This window comes from Rhyacophila brunnea, unplaced genomic scaffold (assembly GCF_057557595.1).
Source record: "Rhyacophila brunnea isolate RB1 unplaced genomic scaffold, BYU_Rbru_1.0 scaffold_8, whole genome shotgun sequence".
Lineage (NCBI taxonomy): Eukaryota > Metazoa > Arthropoda > Insecta > Trichoptera > Rhyacophilidae > Rhyacophila > Rhyacophila brunnea.
Window position 1 is genome coordinate 17,551,516 of NW_028233350.1, and position 11,487 is coordinate 17,563,002.

Here is an 11,487-nt window from a genome sequence, read left to right on the forward strand (position 1 = left end):
TATAGTAAACTACTGACCCGAAAGAATAAGAGGTTCCTCAATCATCGTCACAGGGTTTTTTCTTTCCAAGCTACGACTGTTGACTCGACCTTGCAAAGTTATAGGTCCCATCAGTTCCACATTCTGAAACATCTTTTCTCCGGTGACTCTTTGCATCTTCGAAGACTCCAACATTAATAGCGACAGTTCACCATCGGTTATCGGGACACTGTTCAGCCGCTCCTTGATATTTATGTTTGCAGTATTGACAGTATCGAACTGTAAATCTTGATCGATATCGAAGTTTCCGTCTTTTATTGAAATAAAACTTTCCATTAGCGCTTGATCGGGCGAGGGAGAAAGAAACATGTCCATTGTTTCTATGATAGAAATTTCAGAGAAACCATCAATATCTTGATCTCCTGATAATCTTAGAGCGTTTGAATTGATAGAATCGATACTTATTTTGTTTATCTGTCCTTCGATGAAAGCTTCTTCGACAGTTAACTTAGCCAAGAAGTATGAAGATGATGTTGTTTTGTTTTCATTTACGACAATATCTCGTATCGCTTTAGAACTCAAATCGTTTATTTGATTCGCTTCCAAGAGTACAGTTTGTATATGTGGGATTGAAAAAGTTCCAACGAGGTTTTGATCAGCATCGCTCAGCAAAATAAATTCTTCAGATATTCTGATCTGAGATGGAAAATAAAACATTTTAGTGTATCATAATACCGATTATAAATAGAAATTATAAAAGAAAGATAATTTGTTATTTTCTTTACATTAAAAACGGGTCGAAGTGCAACAACGTGTGGGTACTGCCATTATACAGAATGCAATTATTCTTTTAGATAGAAATGGGGTTATATGTTAAAAATATACACAAATGTGAAGTTTTTCATTCTCCTGCATTTTCAAATCTACCAACTCCATGACCTTTAGTCAGTTTATGATATGATTTGTGCAAAATTGGTCATTTCGAGATAGGTAGGTAAGTATACAGAATTACCTACTAAGTTTTGTAGACTCAGTCGATCACTATAATGATGATCAACGCAAACTATTAAAATAGTAATAGTTTATTATGGACATTGTATAAGAAGAGGTGGAAATAATATTGTTATGAATCTCACATCATCGAGTAATCCAGCGACGGAAACTCCACTAGATAGAAAGACGTCTCCATCCACGATAACCCCGGCCACTTTAGCCAGCTCTTGGATGAACAAATCGACATTCTCAATTGATCTCCCATTTATTTTTTCAACATCAAACTCCTCTTCCACTGTTAAACTGTCAAAGCTTACTTCATCGTATAAATCATAAATATACTCCGAGTAGAATACTTCCTTTTGGTATTTAATCACGTCGTTATGGTTCAGTTTTAATATTTCCACATCGTTCAAAGTACACGGTTCAGATGCACAATCAAATTCCAAGTTCTTTATATGAAGTGATTCCAAATAAACATTACTATCGTCACACATGGCGTTGGGGAAAATTTCTTCTAACGATTTCAAGGATGAAAGTTGAAGATCGAACATTTTATAAAGTTTGTTTATATTGCGTATTACAGTAGTATCCAGAGTAATATCATTGGCGTGTAGCTGTAAAAAATAAAGATATAAATATGTCCATCACAATAACATGTTTTACAAACAGTTGGAATACTTCAAAGTTAAGTGCACAATTTATTAAATATAGGTACTTATATTATGTATGGTAGATTACCAAAAAGCAACCTTCTATATTATGTATATTACAAGTCCTGGCATAGATGACAAAGTAATTTTGTTAAGTTTCAAGTACATTTATGAAACCGTTAGAACTACTTTAGTGTGGACAATTCTAGGGTTTTCAAAATTCTGATACAAGGCTTCAATCACTAGAGTTCTGGCATTCGGTTCACAGCTTTGATTATTGCATGCCAATATAATATAAAACTATTTCATTATTTATAGTATGTGTTAAATAAATAACCCGATGCCGTAAAACATGCAGCGAAAAACTAAGAACAGAGAAGAGTGGATGGAGCTAGGGCCAGCAGTGAATCGACCCCGGCTGATGGTTATGATGATGAAACAAATAATAAATCTGTATTTCTTACTGCATTCGTTTTTATTTTTCCAATCAAGGCCAGATTCAAGTTAACATTTTTGTTGACTTGCAACTGGTTACTCTCCAAAACATGGTAGTTTTTGATCACTTTCAGAAGTTCTTGGATTTTGTTATGCTGATTGTGTTTTGACTGCTCAGTGCAGAAAGATAGAGCCTGAACTTTCGAGCACCATGATAATAATTGGTCGCTGATTTCTCGGGCAGGATTTATTCTATCAAATAATGCGTAGTATAAGTTAGGAAGAGAGCCATCATTATAATACGGGTCTGAAATTGCTGCAAAAGATTAAATCAAAACAAGTGATCAATAACTTCAATTATCTATTTAAAAATGTACCTTTTACTACCAAATTTTGTGGCATAAACAATGCAATAGGTAATGAAAGAAGTTTGTTATAAATGTTTTCACATTGCAAACAATCATCCAATTAAAAATGGTCATGGTAACTGCATGACTCCGTATTGCAAGGGTTGTCATGCTACATATTATTATACTCCATCTACATAATACAATGATAATCTATCAAACAATCTAATATCATTTAGAGAATTTATTACATGTTTGTAAGAAAACTTAAAAATATACAAACCAATCATTGGTTTTCCATAAAAAATATAGGATTTTATGATTCTTCTGCCTGGATTTTGAAACCATGTGTCATGCTCATAAGGTACTTCCACAAAATACCATCCGTTGTGTTGAAAAACAGTAAGACCACTAGTTTCTGATGCAGCAACAATAAAAAATTCTCCGGGAAGCCCCTGTAGAACAAATTAGGTGTGCGTGTAAAATTGGTGGGGTGGTTATTAAATTTAAAAATAATATAATTAAAATCAACGTGAATGAGTTTCTATGTTATTTTTTCTATCTAAAGATGAATTATGTTTTATTTAATAAAAAAACATTTTATTCTAAACTAGCGGTCCCCAACCGGTGAGAGGATTTTTGTGGTCCGCAGAGTAATTTGAATATATTTGCAATTTTCGTATTTTATTAAAAAGTTTCAGTATATAGAGCAACTTGCTGCGAAAAAATTATCTCCAGAACTGCATCGAGTACTCTCTGACGTAATTAAAATTGTAATCGAAATTCACATTTTTTATACAAATTTGCATGAAATATTAGAACAATTTAATTCAGGTACAAGAAAAATTTTTGTAATGTAATTTGTTATTTCATTGCATTATTTTGACTGTAAATGTATTTTCATTCCATATAAATGGCCAAATTGCATCGAAAAGTTTGCAACATTTAAGTTTATGGGCCTAAATAATCATGGTGACTGTTTAACTGCCGAAAGCGCATTTACACGCCCTAATCATATGTTAATTACACCAATTAACTAATTGCGGCAAAGGATTAAATAAACTAATAGATTACCACAACCGAACTCCATTCTGTGATTCCGATAGCGTATAAACTCTGAAATGGTACAAATACATCTTTCTCAAATTTGTAAATAACAGCGTGGGATCCAATATCATTATGGCTGTTAAGAGTATATTCGTTGGCAATAAGTAGATAGCTTTCTTCGTATGAGCCATCCATAAACGAGAAGAGGTTAATGTCTACCGCTGCGTTAGAGGCCAGTTTTTGGTAGGGTAAAAATTTTTCTTCATGTGCATCATATTTGAATATTTCCGAAAATATTTTCTTTTCACCTACAAAATAATAATTTAATTAATTTCTATTCATTTTAAGAACTTATTTTTTTTATTTTAGTAATATTATAAGGAGTCTGAGATTTTTTTGTAAGGTTTTGTAACTGTCTTTTGCAAGTCTCATTATCATACTAAAAACATAAAAGCAACTGTAATAAAGACGTGATAGAAATTAATATCAGAGATACCAACCTAACACAATAATATCCAGGTACGTAAAATAGCTGTGCTCACATAAATTGCGTTGGATATTGATATATTCAACATTCAACAGGGTGAATTTTGGCGAATTTAGATGGACATTGTCATTGTTAAAATAGGCTTTGTTCTTATGGTATTTTCTCAGTGTATGTATTTGTTTGAAAAAATTATCTAAATATCATGCTGTGAACGTATTGAACTGATAATAAATAATTAATGATGTCTATATTATGTAATAATCATTTGTGTTAAAATAAATTGAATTGAATAAAATAGTAGATACTGTAATTGTTATAAAACGATATTATGACAAAAAAAAATCAAATAATTGGCATAAAAAACTTAATATTGCCTAGGGATATTTTAATTTTATCAAAGCCTTACTAATTTTCAGAAACCTTATTGTTGATAGTGCTGACTGTGAATTCATGGTGGAAAGATATTGTATTATTATATACCTAATATCTATCTAATAAAATATAGATCAGGACTGGTTTCATGCTCTTTAATAAAACATTCTCATTGTGTATATTCTCAGTATTATAATATAATTATTGTGTTTTATTTTAAATGATTACTATTATGTATGTAAGTAGGTACCTATCTTATTTTTAACACAGCAAAGTATATAGGCACCTACTCTATTATATTTTTTTATAAATGAAATAATATGATTCATTAAAACTAATAAAGACAATATTTAAAACCAAAGAGGATGTGTAGAAAGAGTAATAATATAAATTTTATATTTTGTTACAATAGGTAGAGATTCCAAAATTTCACAACTTCCAAGGACCGTTTTTCTAGAATCGTAAATTTGCAATGTTTTTAAAAAATATATATCAAACCATAGTTATTTTGATGATTAGCAACAGCTAGGTAATGGCATGCGCCGATCTGAAGTGCAGTAATTTTTTTTGCATTGGACGTTGCAAAGTTTTGTAAAAAATTGAAGTGTTTCCCCTTCCACACGTATATAGAACTATCAGTTTCAAATAACACACTGTCTTTTATCTCTGTATGGTCCCGAGCGAATGCTAAATACGTGTAATCAGCTGTCCTGAAATAAGATTTGAATATAATATGTACCTATAATTAAGATTACATTCAATTTATTCTTGTCAACTATTTTCTTCTCCATATTATTATAAAAACGTTGCATAGGAAATGATAAGTCCAGAAGCGGTAAATTCTGTGCAGCCAACGGGTGTATCGTCATCAATTAGTGTTTAAGATGACGCTCGACCCGCGTCATAATTAATAATATTATTTCATTTTCATTCAATATATACTTCCAAAAAACATATTATTAAGTAGGTATAAAAAAGAATATTACGGATTTATATCTATGGGTTCTATGGGCTTAAACGTCAGCCTATAGCGCCGTGGGTTCCAGGTTTGAATCCTGGGTCCGGCAAGTACACATATTGTTTTTCAATGTGTGTACGAGTCAGAGTATGGACCTAATAGGTTGAGCATGTGGCTGACATCCATTTATCGTAACAGTCGAAAGATGTTTGTTTACTGAAATAAAAACCTGGTAATAATGTATAATATGTATGATAGTTACCATAATAACACATCTGAATATGGGCAAGTCTTCAGCGATTGCATCTTTTTCAGTCTACTGTTATCATCCAGATAAAATACTGTCACCCCATCACTCGAAGGAGACGACATACAATTGTGAGAGACCACTAATAAGGTTCCATCAGATTCAGGAACGGTATAAACATTTGACGATTTCATTACACTTTCTGTCCATAATAGAATCCAAGTTTCTTGCTAAAATAGAAGTTACACTGTGTTGGTTTGAAAATATTTTTAATTAAGTTGATGTTGGGTTTTGAAAATTTTATCAACGCTTGAATTGCTCAATTACTGCATAATGTGTAATGACATACTTAAGTGTAATGTGAATTCGGTTTGTTTTAGTGAATACATAACTTTTCTAGTGCGTTGGAGACATAGTAGGTACATAATAAAATAAAGAATCTTATTCTTATATGAATTTATTAAACAAATATTTTTTGTGGTCAATTTAAATGGAAATAATGAGGCAATAATTATGAATAAAAATTTGGCTTATTTTTTTATAAGTACCAAAAATAAATGCTAGTATACTAGGTCTATAAAATAAGAGTGTCTATAAAAAATTAATGAAGATAAGATTATGTATGAATGACTATTTTAGTCTAAATTACATTTTGGTTATATTTGTATAACTTCAAAAAGTCACCCATAGTTTTGTAATCATCTTGCAGTGTTATTGCATGCCAAATCATCGTTTTATCCACATTCATGTGAGAAAATAATGTTATGGTTTTAGCATGTGGTACAAGTATTTGTCCTGCTTCAGTAAATGTTTTGAATCGACTCATTTCTGGAAAAAAACATTTTGAGGTTTTATAATATCAACTTTTAAAAATGCGATTCTGGTTAGTTGATCATGAGCTCAAATCCCGCTGGCTGGGTATCAGTTACCTGTTACAATATGGTGTTTTTTCAACCAATTTGACACATGTTTGAATTTAGCCATTTACCCCATAGAGTTGACTCGATGACCAATAACCGATCCCTGTAAAATCTGTTTAGATACGACCACACTGTGATGATGCACAATAAAAATATATCTTGGACTAGAAATAATGGTTTTGGTACCCAGGGGCCCGATGTTAGAACTTGCGAGTGCCAGCTGCCCGGTCGACATGAAGTCATATGACATCATTGTGACGTACTACCGGAGTGATAATAGCGCTCGAGAATATAACGCTACTCCGACAGCGGCGCTATTCATTGTCACCATACACATATAGGTGTTTCATCGTAATAATATCTACGGTGGGCACTGCGGGCGGGCGGCATTCTTCGAGCGTGTATTGGCTGACGTCACAATTACGTCATGTCGTCTGGTGCCACACGAGTCGATAGTTAGGAAATCCCGGTGCAGGTACCTACATACTTTTTTCTTTTCTGTGGTAGAATCATTACACATTATGATTTAATTATATACCTGTTTAATAATAATAATAATAACAATCATGAAGATTTTTGGTCGATAAATGGAAAGTTCTGAAGCATTCCACGAAAAAGGTTGGTTATCGCTGATATATCTGATTTTTGTTTAAATTTTCAATGCTGGCAATATTTTTAATGACCTTGAACTCAGCATTCAAGTATCCATAATATTATTTTTGACTTTCGTTTTTCAAAAACCTTATTTATGGCAAATATTTATGCAGCTGTCAACAGGAAATGTCAAACTGACATCTTCAAAGAAACCAACAGTAGTTGACATATTCTTTGGTTGTTTATCTAATTCAAATAGCATAATTACACTTTATCTTTGTAGAATTCTTCGTTATTTTATTAGGTACGTGTAAAATTAAACGTCAGCGTCAGAAGTATGTGAACAGGCAACATTCATATTGTTTATTAAAGTTGTATATACACGTGCTTGCATTGCAATCGTAAAGTAGTAAAACTGCACCTCGCGAAAGTAAGGTCAGCGTAAACGTCTACTTGAAAATTATGAAAACAGTTCAATTCTTTCAAATTTGTGTATATCGCTCATCATATCTGAAGCAGTATGTCGTCAAAATTCGACGAGATGTCAGATGACATTCTAGATTTCCGCGACTTGGAGGATCAGCTGTCACAAATATGTGATCGAAGCGACATAGAGGAGTGTCTGAAGCAACAGCTGTTGGAAATCGAAATGATCCAATCGATGTTTTCCAATCCCGGCGAGTTCGTAATGGACGATCCGAGTCAGATGATCGATGTCAACGAATATGTCGCGGGAAAAACGTCCAAGATACCCCCGAGGTTCGATTTTTCAATTAATTTAACATTTGACAAAATGAAAGTGGAAGCCTGCGTGAATTTGCCGCAAGATTATCCAGTGACTGAACCGGATGTTTTTGTTCGAAGTAATGTATTAAACCGTCATCAACAGCATCTGCTAAACGAAGACGTCACTAATTACATTACATTGTTAGGTCGAGGAGAGACGTGTCTGTGTTCTGTTATATCTTGGCTACAAGAGAATTCGGAGAATTATTCCGCCAAGGAAGGACCGCTCGTAGAAGAGATAAAGATAGAGCGAGAAAAATCATTCTCCAGGTTCTGGATTTACTCTCATCATATTTATAGCAAGAACAAGCGAAAGGAGATACTGTCCTTGGCGGCAGATTTTAATCTCACCGGTTTCATGCTGCCCGGGAAACCTGGCATCATTTGCGTCGAGGCGGAATCTCAAGACTGCGAAGAATGGTGGTCAAGAATACGCGCCATGAACTGGAAGAAGATTGTAGTACGTAAAAAAGAATTGTATCCTTTTCAGTCGAAGCCTGTTCTAAATAAATTTCTAGTTTTTGAAGAGATCTCTTTCAAGAATGTCAATAATCGTGGGATCGAGCACCACATGGACATGGGAGAGCTCTACAAGTATTTAGACAAACATAATTGTGCTTATATATTTATGGACTATTTTGGAGTTAGCGGAAAACCAAATTGATAATCCGACTAAGAATAGTCATGAAAATAAGATGCATAATATTATTTCAAAAATAAAACTAAGCAATCTCATTTGTAATTGAGGAGCTGGACAGAAGAGGGGCAACAGTGCTTTTACAATTTTTGATTTTTTATTTACCATGTCACCAAAAACCGTTTTCATCGGATATTTACATGTTGCATTAGTGGTCAAAATGTGAACATACTGAAACAAACACTTTGTATTACTTAATTAAAAAAAAAAAAGAAAAACTCTTGTTAAGTTCTTAACACTACTCTTCTAGCCAGACCCCTTAATTCTAATTTACTTTAAAGAATGACCAAGTATATATTAAGACATTTTAATAAATAGAAAATTTACATTTTCATAATGAATTTAATAATATACCTAGTACTTAATCTCATCTCCATTGAAACTTTCATTCTTATTTTTAAGAATGAGCTATTTTTTAATTTATATTAATATTTCTACAAACCTGAATGCAGGCATTACGTACCTTTACCATTTTCTTGCAATAAATGTGCATCAATATCAGTAGCGAGGAATGAAGCATCTCGTTTTTTTCTCGACAAGTTTCCATGAATCTGCTTTTTGAAAGATTCTATCTCGTCCAATATCTGACTTTGTTGAGTGATACTATCTGAGAAATGGTTTTATTGCATGTTACTAAAAATATTTTGCGAACATTCTTGTTAAAATTATACATCTGAATGTGTATGAGTGAACCAAATAGTTTTCAGAAAAAACAATGTCAGTAAAAATCATCTAAACTCGACTCCGTGCACCATACAATATCGAGAGACCTGGAAAATTTCTACAAATCCTATTTCATACTGCAATATATTATGTACATAGTTTTATGACATTTATTAGGAGTACAATTTATTGGTTGTATGAATGTTTCATGTGACTTTTTTTATGAAAAACAATATAAATACTTATAATAATTATATTAATGTACTTAGTTACATTATTATAATATTTTACTAGTCAAAGAGACTATGACTATCAAATTATGTTAATTTATTCTACTCTCATTTCTTATCTGTACTTTTAAATCTTCTTAAGAATCTAAAACAATACCAAATTGAACCCATGCAATAATAGAAGAGCTTCCCAATTAATTTATAACTAAATTTTAAGTTTTTTTTTCAATATTGTATAAGTGCATTAATTATTATTCTACTTATTTTGTAGGTGCTCAATCTTGTCAATACTCACATTGCGTGCCATACTTATTGTGTAGGTTTATGTAAAAGTTTTTCGTGGAGTATTCTATACTCGGTTGTAAGTTTGCTGTCTTCAGCATCCCGATAAAATATATCAATGCGAGGGATATCCATGAGGTATTCATCTATGTTTTACGTTAATATATTAGAATATTAACTCGTTTATAATTTTATAATTGAAAACTTTCACTCACTACACAAATACACGGACATTAAAATTATTGTTGTAATTCATTATTTTGAGAGACACATAATTAACTTTTCTCATTAATGCTAAGTGATGATCAACCTGTTATTAATAATTAAAGCATTTTGTCAAATTTATTTCCTTCAATGTTCACTTAGAATATAAAGTAGGTACATAACTATTATTATAATCATCATTCATTTTACTTAGATTATTCTCACAGTAACCTATTTCATTTACTAGACTGCTCTTTTTATTATAATTTATGTGTTATCGAAATATCTACATATTATATTGTATTTTGTTTAAATGTATTTTTACCGCCAACAATAAAAATCTCTTACTATTTGCTCAAATATTTGTACTTACGTTAGTATAAAATTTCTTATTATCTAATTTCATTTGCATTAAGATATGCATCAGCGGTGTATGGTCCATAGAATTTTGTGGATGTGGTGCTTTACTCAGTTATACCAGTTATTTAATAAATTCATTATAATATATTGAAAAAATCAAAAAATAAGCCATGGGAATGGAAAAAATATTTACCATAAATATTATCTGTATTTCGTTGCGATCCACCTCATTTCCAAGTTATTCATTTTGATTTTTAAAAAATTTAAATAGTTTTTTCTAATAATTATCTATGATTAAACAATAAACGAAACTATTTTATAATACATACATAGAAAATTCAAGTTTATTATGATATAATAATAATTTTAATGGCTAAAAACTGTAAAAATTGACGATAAAAATATGTAGGCATATATTTTTATCATCAATCGTAAAAGACAAAAATATTTACATCATCTATAACAAATGTTTAGACTTGACATATTTTATAATAGGTATTCCAAATGAAGTACCTATAAATCTTCATATTATACAATATTATTATTAATTACTATTTTGAATTTATGTCAAATATCTAATTCACAGATTGTGAATCACTGTTCTTGTATTACATGGTTGTCATCAGAAAAAAAACTATAAATACGACTTTTGACATATTTGAGTAAATACATTTTCTAAATGATACACAAGTATTTTTATTTTAAACAAATCGGCTTGGCATAGTTTTATGAAAGAAATGTGTGGTATCTATTTTTTAATCGTACATAGAGATAATTAGAGGAGTAACCTATGAACATGGCAAACAGGGTTCTCGAGTATAAGAGTAGAGGCTATAATTAACATACATTTTACAAAGAACGGTTGTTAGTTATTTGTCCAACCCATTGGATCCTTGCATTAGATTAAACACAAAATGGAAAATAACATGTATTTTTTACCAGCCAAATGATCGAAACTGTGACCCACGGCTTCCGAGGTGGGTACTCTACCAACTAGAGTCTGTATGGATGTAAGCTACTTGCTCAACCTATTAGGTCCATACTGTGACTCAAACACAAATTGAAAAACAATGTATATTTGCCAGACCCAGGATTCGAACCTAGGACCCACGACGTTATAAGGTCCATAGATTCCCAAACTTATTTGGCCCACTGCAGCCTTTTCTGAAAAAAAAAATCCATGAGAATCTATCTTCTTTAAGCAAAAGAAACAGAAAGATGTTGTGGTAAATT

General features: G+C 31.6%; 2 protein-coding genes across 2 annotated transcripts; one reads left to right on the forward strand and one right to left on the reverse strand.

The window, feature by feature from the left end:
* Positions 1–9: 9 nt before the first annotated feature.
* Positions 10–2,215, reverse strand: clos (closca). The gene is made up of 3 exons (XM_085959131.1): positions 2,090–2,215; positions 1,116–1,589; positions 10–675 (listed from the first exon to the last, which is right to left on the reverse strand). Exons 2-3 carry the CDS (start codon positions 1,524–1,526, stop codon positions 10–12), a joined length of 1,077 nt encoding a protein of 358 aa, XP_085815257.1. The 5' UTR covers positions 1,527–1,589; positions 2,090–2,215.
* Positions 2,216–7,124: 4,909 nt separating this feature from the next.
* Positions 7,125–10,840, forward strand: LOC147063994 (RWD domain-containing protein 2A). The gene has a single exon (XM_085959023.1). It carries the CDS (start codon positions 7,553–7,555, stop codon positions 8,480–8,482), a length of 930 nt encoding a protein of 309 aa, XP_085815149.1. The 5' UTR covers positions 7,125–7,552; the 3' UTR covers positions 8,483–10,840.
* Positions 10,841–11,487: the final 647 nt, after the last annotated feature.